Raw genomic sequence first — 11377 nt, forward strand, 5'->3', positions numbered from 1 at the left:
GTTTGGTTAATGTATTAAAATAATTGATTTCAATATACAATTCTACATAAATTGATATAGTATATTTTTGTATATATTCAGTGTCTAGTGCTTTTTCATTTTTATTTTGTATATCTTAGGATTTGATGAGATTTTCTTGATATTTATGAATCATTTTCTTCGTTAAATATATATTTTATATTTTAATTTTTTTTTTAATCCTAACTTTCTACTTTAGATCATGATATTAAATGATATTTTGATATATTTCGCATATTCTTTTCATTTTTTATATTGTTGACAAAAAAAAGTTCAAAATTTGTTTTCTGTCATTTTCTTTTTTTATATTACCACTTCGTTAGCATTGCTTGTACCACTCTCTCTCCATTTTCTCTTAAATCTCCTCTTTTTTTGTCACATACAGAGAGAGTAGATATTTCTACATAAATCACAATCTTCACCTTCTTCTTCTTTCTTCACAAATTGCTAATGTTTTGAGTCCATTTTTCATCTATAAATTCTCTCTATTTATTACACTTATTAGGTAATTAATGGCTATGGAAGGAGTTCAATCTGACTATAATTCATCTACTGAAGGTTTACAGGAACACTCTTCTTCGCCTCGCAGATCTCAATCTCCTCCTCCTTTGTCAGGTATATATCTTTTTTCTTACTCTATTAGCTTCGGATCTACTCTTTGTTGTTTGTTTGGTGATAAATTTTGTATAATAATGGGATACAAAGATGTGACCTAGTCGTCGATGAAGTAGATGTAAGTGAGTCGAGAATAATGAGGTCTCGTGATTGAATGCAAAAGTAGTAGGTCCATTTGTTAGGTGAAATTAGTCGAGATGCATAGGCTAATGAATCCCTTTATTTTGAAAAAATGGTGTGACTTATTCGTCGATGAAGTTGATGTGAGAAGGTTGAGAATAATGAGGTCTTAGGTTTGAATGCAAAATTAGTAGGTGATTTGTTCCCGTTTGTTAACTCGGGTAACATGTATCAAGTGAAATTAGTCGAGATGCATGCAAACTGGACCTGACATAACAACAACAACTAGGTTGGCTAGATGAATCCCTTTAGTTGAAAAGAAAAAGGTGGGATCTAGTCGTCGATGAAGTCGATGTTAGTGGGTTGAAAATAATGAGGTCTTAGGTTTGAATGCAAAAGTAGTTGGTGAATTCTTCCCATTTGTTAACTCAGGTAACATGTATCACGTGAAATTAGTCGAGATGCATGCAAACTGAACCCGACACAACAATAACAACTAGGTTGGCTAGATGAATCCCTTTATTTTTCTCAAAAAAAGGTGTGACCTAGTCGTAAATGAAGTCGATGTAAGTGGGTTGAGAATAATGAGGTCTTAGGTTTGAATGGAAAACTAGTAGGTGATTTCTTCCCATTTGTTACCTCGGGTAACATGTATCACGTGAAATTAGTCGAGATGCTAGATGAATCTTCCTTTTTTTCTTTTTATAAGAAAATGAAATTGGGGCAGGGGATTACAAGGTGGTGAATCAAACTGTCACCTTATATAGCCAACCATCTTAGCTATTAAGATTTCATCTAGCTAGATGAATCCCCACTTCTTCATTGAAGCTCATTTCATGATTCATCATTTGTACTATTGTAATGTGGTTTTAAGATTCTTATTTTGCACATTGTTGACTTATTTTTGGGTTGCAACTGTGTGAGCTTACGATAGGAGCAAGTTACTTTAGCTTTTCCCCAAAAAGGAACAAACTTGAAAGATGACTGTTTATGTTAAATGAGAAAGAAATTAGAAGCAATGGGTGGATGTCAGATTCAATCTAAGTTATAGAGGAAACACCTATTTGTTGTTGCAAGTGTCTGAACTTTCAAAATGAGATAGTTTATTTTTGCTATTTTGGAAAAAGAAGTGAACTTGAACTTGAAAGATGACGGTTTATGTTGCCTAAGAAAGAAATTAGAAGCAATGGGTGAGTTAGCAGATTCATAACCTGTTTGACCAAGCTTCGGGGAGGCCAAAAGTGCTTAACTTTTCCAAAACATGCTTATTTTAAAAATGTGAGGTGATTGACCAAGCTCTAGGGAGGCCAAGAGTGCTTAAGTTTTCCAAAATGTGCTTATTTTAAAAAAATTGAGGTGTTTGGCCCAGAGTTTGGGCTAAAAAAATGTAGCTTTTCCCTAAAAGCACTTTTTTGAAAAGCATTTTTGGGAAAAAATACATTTAGAAGCACTTCTAAAAGTTTGGGCCAACACTAGTTGCTGCTCAAAAGTGCTTTTTAGATTTATTGGCCAAACACAAACTGCTTCTAAGCAAACATACTTTTTTTTGGAAAAGCTCTTTTAAAAAACAGACTTTTGAAAACAAGCTGATTTTAGAAGCTTGGCCAAACATGTTATCAATCTAACCTAAATAAGTTAATATAGAGGAAACACTTACTTTTGGTTGCAACTGTGTGAACTTACAAGAGGAGCAAGTTTCTTTAGTTTTTAGGGGAAAAGAAACAAACTTAAAATTGAAAGGTGATTGTTTATGGAAGATTGGAAGTTACCAGTTTCAAAAAAAAGGAAGGTGCTTGTTTAGTTAAATGAGAAAGAAATTAGAAGCAATGGTGAGGTAGAAGATTCAATCTAACCCAAATTAGTCAAGATAGAGGAAATGAAAAATCTATAAGTTAGAAATAATTCAGGATTGACCTTGAGGTTATAGACTATCCATATATAGTAGTGATACAAAAGAGTTTCAAAACTGAATTAAAAAGATGGAAAGAATCATATCAGGATGAGTTTGGTTTCTTTCTGCTTAACAACATTTTAAAAAGAATATAGGAACATTTTGTGAACAATCCAATTGAACTTGACCACCGACCTCCTTCTTGAAAGATATGACAATGTTTTATTGGATTCTTAGCTAACTATTCTTCCTGAGGGTGTGCATACCATCCAATTAACGTAGATCATTACTTTGGAACATAGATGGAATAATGGGGATGCAGGGGCTCAGCAAAGGAGTAGACTTTAGTCCCTGAACATATGATACATTTGTCTTGAACATCCATATCCTCACTTACCATTTCTATATGTAGCAGTTAATACCAAAGTTAATACAATCATGTACAGTACCTTGAGAAAGTACAACTGGATCAGATACATATGGACTAGGTAATCAAATTCCTTCATGCAACATTGCTGCTAAAGTTGACTGAATAGGCAGAAGTGCCTGTGCTGATGTTTGTCCATATATTTGTTTCTAGACAAGATGCTTCATAGAAGGGGTAACATCCTTCAATTCAATTTCCAGAGGTTGCTATTTGTTAATAGCTTGTACAAGATGTTGTGGAGGTGTTAAGTAAGTGAAACTTAAGGTCCTCATTGCTGAGGTCTTCATTTAGTTACGGGGTATGTAGGATTAGGATGATCAAGGATGAGGATCAGATTTCTCAACCTCGTCTCTTTTATTTTGAGGATATTCAGCTTCACCATGTCCCTGATGAAAGCACACTGAATAGTATGATTGAAAGGGCGGAATTTCCGACCATTAGATCCAAATAATCAACAAGCTCTCCACCCTCTGGTGCGTGAAAAAAGAAGATCATTTAGAAATTCAGGGAGTTAAATAAGAAAAGGGAACTGAGACGTGTATTCTCGATTTTCTGTTTGTGAGGTGGACCCTTCAGAATGAGCTTGTATGTTTGCTATTTATGGTCTGAAGTCTGTACTTGCGCATCCAGATGCTGTGTGGTGGTTTTTTGACTTCTGTGCTGTATGCTTGTTTGCTGTCTTGAGTCAAAAACAATTTTGGTTAGGCTAGTTATGGTAATTAACTTGACAAACATTTCTTGGAATAATTGAATTTTTTAGTTTCTATTGGAAGGAAGCCTTAACTTCTATAAACTAGTCATGATAGGTTTATGGAGGGGCATAACCTCTCCTATGTCTTGAGATAAAGAATCATTTTCAATTTTTTTCATTCACATTCAGTCAAAAGAACTGCAATCTTTGTCACATACTGTATCTCACTGAGCGTCATTGTATTTTGATTCTTATATGACGCCTTTGCGTTCACACATGTGGCCATCCTTAATTCCCAAAGACTAATATTGACCCTCAAACACATCACCTTACGGATTGGATGGGAAGTTTTGCTTTTGTAAATACTAAATTAAAAAGGTGCTTAATCTCGAAAGTGTGTAGCAGAGCTGCATTTTTCAACTTATCAACTACATTCCTGTGAAAAAACAACTATCTTTTGATGTGACAATGCACCTTCACGAAACATTTCTTACTCCTCCTCCCCCTCTTGATATGTCGGACATAGTATTTTTTTGCAAAAGGACGTGACAAGGAAGTCCAAGTATGTACAAAAGCTACAAGTGGATCAAACTTTTAGCTTCAATGATATCATTGCTGATAGTAATTTTCTAGTCCTCCTAGTCACTCTCTTTTATGCCAAAATTTTTACACCATTTCACCTATCTTATACGTTTTGTACTTAACATGGGAATATGTCTTTATTGCTGCTTTAGGGGGAGGGGGGTTGAGAATACGTTTTAACTCTTTTTCCATTACTAGGGGTTATGCCTATAAAGATGCTTGGTATCATTATACTGGCACTGTGTAGAGGGTTTCAATTTACATTTTATGATTCCGGGATCAAATTTTTTCATCTTGTTTTCAGTAATTTGACCAAAATATTTAATTGATTATGCCACAGTATCTCATTCCCTTCTTACTCTTCACTGTGCTGATGTTTACCTTTGTGTTTGTTATATTTCCAGACCATGAGGAAAACAAAATATCTATTAAGTTCCTTCTATCAAATGCTGAGGCTGGTTCAATAATTGGAAAGGGCGGCTCGACAATCAGTGACTTTCAGTCTCGTTCTGGGGCGAGAATTCAGTTGTCACGCAACAATGAATTTTTCCCTGGTACCATGGATAGGATTGTAATGGTATCTGGGCCAATTGATGATGTACTCAAGGCAGTTGATCTTATTCTTAATAAACTACTAGATGAGGTAATATGATGTCTTAAATCCCATTCTGTGTACTGTTTTTGACAGATGGCTTGAAAATATTTATCTTCTTCCAACTCAGAGTTATGTTGAAGATGGTGGTGATGTTGGCCCGCGATCAAAAGTTAGACTAGTTGTGCCCAACAGCTCTTGTGGTGGAATTATCGGGAAGGGAGGATCTGTGATAAAGTATGAATCTTTCCTCATTTTTATGTCCTATAAGTTTTTAGCTTGCTCCCCCGCCCCCAAATACGCTGCTCCTGAAAACACATGCAGGTTTCATAGTCTCATTACTCATTTAAGATAACTAGCTCTTCTTCTGTTCTTCCAAGCAAAGATTTCCTGATTCTAAGATGCTTGGTTTTGGTACTGATAATGTTAACTAGTTTCTGTAACATGACCAATCTGAATTTGCTGTTTTATAAGCATGCAATGGCACAGCCTTGTGCTGGAATGAGTTAGCTGACTTCGCCTTGACAAAAAAAATGTTCCATTTTCATTTTTATGTTTCTAACTGGAAGTTTGATCAACCGTGTGAGCCTTGCATCCTAGTTTATTACTGCTTTAAATCAAATAGTACATGCCATTAGAAGCTTTGGTTCAATTCTTCTTGTTGATCTGACTGGGTTCCTTGTCCCATTTGAATATTCGAACTCATTCGCTTTTAAACTTTGTCTTCATGGTTGAACTCCCTGGGTTAATGTGTTGGTACCCCTTCCCACACCAGGATGTTGTCAATGTGCAACATGTGAGTCTGGTGGGAATAAATGCTTAAAGTTGTTCGTTATTTTATTTAGTGCTTGTGACTTTATTGTTCGGGGAGGTTCTTAACACAGATATTCATAACCTAGGTCATCAAGCAAGAAAAGTTAGGATAATAACCATACAGTTAATCTGCAAATTAAGGGAATGCAGTGTTATCAAAGGTGAAGAGCAACAAGAAGCGCTGAAATTTGTTGGAGCTTTAAGCGCAAACACAAATAACGCATGGGTTTTATGGACAGGAGAAGGGAAAGATAAAAATCTATATGTAGTTCAAGAATGATAACTATAAACCGTAATATGTACAGAAAAATTGAAAAAAAATTAGAATTTGGTAAAAAAAAAGAGTGAAATATATATTGTCTAGTGTCAGTCTATCCAAGAAAAAACATAGTAATGATTTTCTTGCCTTAGCGCTTTTGTCCTGCAATGAAGCAATACTTGAGCGACGCGAAATGCACATCGTATTTTGCTCTAGCTTTAGGGCTTAAGTGCATCTCAAGCGCCTCTTTGACAACACTGACTATTTTATTTAATGGAGTTGTAAGTTGTAACTATTGTGTGAAAGTCCATTTTGAACTTCATCTGCAACCAAAATTATACAAAGGAAACACATTTTACTAAATTTCCAAATACAATTTAAGATACAAAACAAAAATGGTCGACAAAATCATCAAATTAACATAGATGGTTTTCTTTTACAGGTCATTTATTGAAGACTCTCGGGCTGGCATAAAAATATTACCTCAAGATGAAAACTTTCCAGGACTGCATGATAGGTTAGTAATAGTGATTGGAACTCTAGGGGAGCAGATGCGGGCTATTGAATTGATTCTATATAAGTTGGCCGAAGACACTCATTATGTACAGAACATGAATGCTCCATTTCCTTATGCAGGTATTATTCCAATTTAATTCATTTGTAATATTTTCATTTAAGTGATAGATCAGGAGGAATATGATGTGCTCCTCTGTCTTGATCATTATCTGTGCTTGTGAAATTCTTTTGGTATCGTTTCATACAGTACCTGAGGTAAATGAACGGATGAGTGGAGGGAAGACATTACTTGTTTCTTGTCTGTCATACTTTTCTACAACATTTATGACCATATCCTTAGTAATGTTTTCCAAGCTATTAGGTGTTCTATTTAGAAGATCATCATAGTAGTTGATTCTGCATCTTAAAGTTGTTTTATAATGTCATATTCTGATTCCTAGTTCTACTTCTACTGCCGCCTATTTTCTTAGCAGCTTATCTTGGAATGAACTACGGACCACCAAATGGAGTTGGAGGGAGATATCCAAATAACAGATATCAGAACAAGATGGAGCCTAATTCTGTGAGGACATCATTTTTATTGCCCCTAATGCTTTTGATTGGGTTTCAACCCACTTTTGCCTGAATTCAACTTAATTCTTTTTATTGGCTTTGAAGCTGATAACGGGAATGCTTTTATCATGTTCCTAAATAAGATTCTGCCATTTTCTTCCCTTTTTTTGAAAAAGAGTGCCATTTTCTTATGAACTGTCAGATTTTGTTATCAGTTTTTTGACCTGTGCCTACTTCGGTGGTTTTGCAGGAAGATAGGAACAATTCTGTCACTATTGGTGTTGCTGATGAGCGTATTGGTTTGGTGCTTGGCCGGAATGGAAGGAGTGTAATGGAGATAAGTCAGGTGAGTAAGGAAGTTGCAATCTTTTCCTTGTTTCTATATGTTGTAAGAGGTCGTTTGGATTAGAAACTAGTTATTCAGGGATTGCAATACATGGATTAGTCGTGCAAAGATCATTTTTCATCGGACATTTGGTTCTTTATACTGAAAAGGGGATATATAGGATTAGCTATTCAAGATTCAAAATACAAGTCAAACACGGGATGAAGAATACCAAACTTTATACCATGATTATCTTATACCTCAAACCAAACGAGTCCTAATTAAATATCTGCTGTCTGTTGCAGGTAAGTGGAGCTAGAATAAAGATATCAGATAGGGGCGATTTCATGTCTGGCACTTCTGACAGGTAAGATTTCCTGGATTTAGGCATGAGGATATATGAAGTATATCGTTACATTGCTCAGACTCTTCAAAATATTGCCGGATGTGTGTTTAATCCTCCAAAAGTAGTCATTTTTGGAGGATCTTACACAGGGTGGGCCAGCAATTTGAAAAGTCCGAGCAACATAGGACTATATATATAAAGACTTTCTGGACTTTTACAGGAAGGTGACCATTACTGGATCTCAAAGAGCTATCAGCATAGCCGAGTCCATGATATCTAAGAAAGTAGCAACAGTTACTGAGAGGTGATCTGATGGATTTCGATTTCTTAATATTTCGTTTATGTTATTCGTAATGTATTAGCTGAAATTTCATATGCATATATTGATTTTGGAACTATTTTGACATTTCTATAGTTGATGAGTTTGTGATTTGCTGATCCCCATATTGGCCAGAAGAGGAGAAGTTTCAACTAAAAGAGAAAAAACAGTGCATGAATTTTGTTTGAGTCTTTGATCATTTGAAGCAGAAATTTGAGGTAATAGAACTATTGTAATTGATTCAATTGACTGAATATATGGTCATTTTATACAGTTGTAATTTTTAAGTAGGTAAACATTAAATTGAGAATTGTGATTTTTATTGGATAATGACATTTATTTTGTTCCTTTATCATGTCTTGTAGAAAATGGTCATTTTCATCAATATCAGCATCTGTTTCAGTAACAACATATGAATCAAAGTTTAGTCTCTGACTGATTAGGCAACGATTCTGAGTGTACGTTAGTTAGTCGGAGTAAATAATATGAAATTAAAAGTTAAAGAGAGTTGTAAGGAAAATTATGGTATAAAACATGCAAATATAAAACGTACAATGAAAAATTCATTACATAAATAAGTTTAAGTGAAAACCATGCATTTTATTTCACAAACTTCCTAATTTCATATGCAAATTATGTGTAAATTAATTAACTTTTTTCATCTAATATACTTCAAGGTTCATCCCCTCCATAGCCTCCATTTCCTCCTCCATACCCTGATCCATAGCCGGAGCCACTACCATAACCCGAACCATTGCCGCCACCTTCACCACCTCCTCCTCCACCACCGCCACCACCACCACCACCACTTCCATAACCAGAACCACTTCCACTTCCATAACCTGAGCCATTTCCTGAGCCGCCACCACCACCACCACCTTGGCCACCACCGCCACCACCACCCCTACCTATTCCTCCACCTGATCCATACCCTGACCCTGATCCTGAGCCATATCCAGAGCCACTACCCCTTCCTGAGTTTCCACCACCACTGCCACCACCGCCGCCACCACCACCACCACCACCGCCACCGCCTCCGCCATTCTCAAACACATCATTAGTCTCACCATACCCATAGCCTTTCCCAGAGCCATACCCTGATCCATAACCTGACCCCACCCCCAATGCTGACCCTCCACCACCACCTCCACCTCCCCCTCCGCCACCTCCTCCTCTACCATAAAATCTTGCACCAAAAGCAAGATCTACAAAGAGCAATATCAATAATATTGCAACTCCAATAAGTTTGGAATGCACCATTATATTAACTCCAAACTTCCAAAATGCAAGACTTATATTATATATATCAAGTACAATAATACTAAATAAGTACTTGTGTTTATGCAATATTTATAAGGAAAGTGTGACTTGCCAAGAAAATAAATACTTATGATTGTGAATGACAAAGTTTAAGGTTATTCTTGCTATTTATAGGCACTCAAAATCCAACTTTTATAAGTTGCATGGTATTCTACTAGCCTCTTAAAGAGTAATATTTTATTGGAAGAGGAAACTATGAATATGTTGATTGGAGTTAGTGGTGTTGGTAGTGTATGTGTGGCTGTATTTTTTTATAATATAAGTATATTAAAACTTATCATGATGGGGTTCAAAGTGGTGGCCCTTCATCTAGCTTCATGGAAAATTATATCAAGAATTTAACACACAAAAGAGAAGTAGTTGCAAGTATCTTGGGTCTATCATGCAAGGCAGTGGGGAGATTGACGATGATGTCACACATCGTATTGGGGTAGGGTGGATGAAATGGAGGCTCGCTTCCGGAGTGCTATGTGACAAGAATGTGCCACCAAAACTTAAGGGCAAGTTCTACAAAGTGGTGGTTAGACCGGCTATGCTGTATGGGGAGGAGTGTTGGCCAGTTAAGACTTCTCACATTCAAAAGATGAAAGTTGCTGAGATGAGAATGCTGAGATGGATGTGTGGGCACACCAGGAGCGACAGGATTAGAAATGAGGCTATTCGGGACAAGGTAGGAGTGGCCTCGGTGGAAGACAAGATGCGGGAAATACGATTGAGATGGTATGGACATGTGAAGAGGAGAGACACAGATGCCCCAGTGCGGAGGTGTGAGAGGCTGGCCATGGATGGTTACAGAAGAGGTAGGGGTAGGCCGAAGAAGTATTGGGGAGAAGTGATTAGACAGGACATGACGCAGTTACAGCTTACGGAGGACATGACCTTAGATAGGAGGGTGTGGAGGACCCACATTAGGGTAGAAGGCTAGTCCATAGTCTCGTTATTCTTCTCTATTCATAGGTGTAGTAGTGCATTACGATCTCTTGCGCTTTGACTTCTGATTTCTGTTATTTCTGTTATTATTTATTACTTTCTATGCTTTGATTACTCAATTTTACCTGTGACGCTTTCATTATTTATTTAATCGTTATTTGTTATTAGTCTTTATTTATTTGTATTTATTTGTCATCTATTTGTTATTTGTTTGTTGTTTTTCTCATAAAGCTTTTAATTTTCTATTCTTATCTAACATTTTTTATGCATCTATGCTTTTACTGAGCCGAGGGTCTCCAGGAAACAGCCGTCCTACCTTGGTAGGAGTAAGGTCTGCGTACATTCTACCCTCCCCAGACCCCATGTTGTGGGATTTCACTGGGTTGTTGTTGTTGTTGTTGTATATCCGAGACAGATCTAAGATTTTAAATTTACAAATTCTATATTTTATGATAGAATAACGAGTAAGTTCGAGATAAATAGTTTATACATATATATATATAAAAAGCTATTGATACTATCGAATCTATAACTTGTGGTGTAATTTTAATTTTTTTTTAACTAAAGACACTTGTGGTGTAATTATGCTCCTGAGTTACATATATAGCGAGTGAGTTCGAGATAAATAGTTTATTAGTTTATTGTGGATTTTGATTGTCTAAAATGTGTAATATTATATGATGAATTTTTACTATACAATAATATATCAGAATGTTATCACCTAAGCAACGTTATATTAGTATCTGAGGATTTGAGGCAAGTTTAAATGGGATAATGTAAATAGTAAGATTTCATATAACATGTAATCAAGATATAATTGTTAGGTATTTATCTATATAATAACATGTAGCAACATAGATGGACCTAGATCATTTATAGGTTCACGTGAATCAGTAGCATTTATATATATTTTTTTCGAACTCAATTATTGTTATATATTAACTTTAAATAATATTAGAGATTTGATTGAATAACAAGAAAGGATTTACTAGGTCTTCAACATATGTTGTCTTTTGGTTGGATATAGGCATAATAGACATGCAATTATTTTGAACTCCTAA

The 11377-nt window shown here is 35.8% G+C and overlaps 2 protein-coding genes across 3 annotated transcripts; one reads left to right on the forward strand and one right to left on the reverse strand.

The window, feature by feature from the left end:
- Positions 1-359: 359 nt before the first annotated feature.
- LOC129881100 (protein BTR1-like) lies at positions 360-8418 on the forward strand. 2 transcript variants are annotated; one of them, XM_055955447.1, is made up of 9 exons: positions 360-633; positions 4749-4987; positions 5067-5173; positions 6451-6644; positions 6998-7086; positions 7327-7422; positions 7707-7768; positions 7968-8051; positions 8163-8418. In XM_055955447.1, exons 1-9 carry the CDS (start codon positions 531-533, stop codon positions 8164-8166), a joined length of 978 nt encoding a protein of 325 aa, XP_055811422.1. In that variant the 5' UTR covers positions 360-530; the 3' UTR covers positions 8167-8418. The 2 variants fall into 2 exon arrangements, with proteins under 2 accessions (XP_055811422.1, XP_055811421.1); XM_055955446.1 differs by having other exon boundaries at positions 373-633; positions 6995-7086.
- A 320-nt stretch (positions 8419-8738) lies between these two features.
- On the reverse strand, positions 8739-9326 carry LOC129873849 (glycine-rich cell wall structural protein 2-like). Its single transcript, XM_055949045.1, has one exon. The coding sequence runs from the start codon at positions 9324-9326 to the stop codon at positions 8739-8741; it is 588 nt and encodes a 195-aa protein (XP_055805020.1).
- Positions 9327-11377: the final 2051 nt, after the last annotated feature.

The sequence above is a fragment of the Solanum dulcamara genome, chromosome 2, assembly GCF_947179165.1.
Source record: "Solanum dulcamara chromosome 2, daSolDulc1.2, whole genome shotgun sequence".
NCBI lineage: Eukaryota > Viridiplantae > Streptophyta > Magnoliopsida > Solanales > Solanaceae > Solanum > Solanum dulcamara.

What these genes read in the sequence shown, in the direction of transcription:
- LOC129881100 (XM_055955446.1), top strand. Translation starts at nt 531, where the DNA reads ATGGCTATGGAAGGAGTTCAATCTGACTATAATTCATCTACTGAAGGT. An exon ending in ATCTCCTCCTCCTTTGTCAG is followed by an intron (nt 634 to 4,748) that starts GTATATATCTTT and finishes TTATATTTCCAG; the next exon opens with ACCATGAGGAAAACAAAATA. An exon ending in AAGGGAGGATCTGTGATAAA is followed by an intron (nt 5,174 to 6,450) that starts GTATGAATCTTT and finishes TTTCTTTTACAG; the next exon opens with GTCATTTATTGAAGACTCTC.
- LOC129873849 (XM_055949045.1), bottom strand. Translation starts at nt 9,326, where the DNA reads ATGGTGCATTCCAAACTTATTGGAGTTGCAATATTATTGATATTGCTC.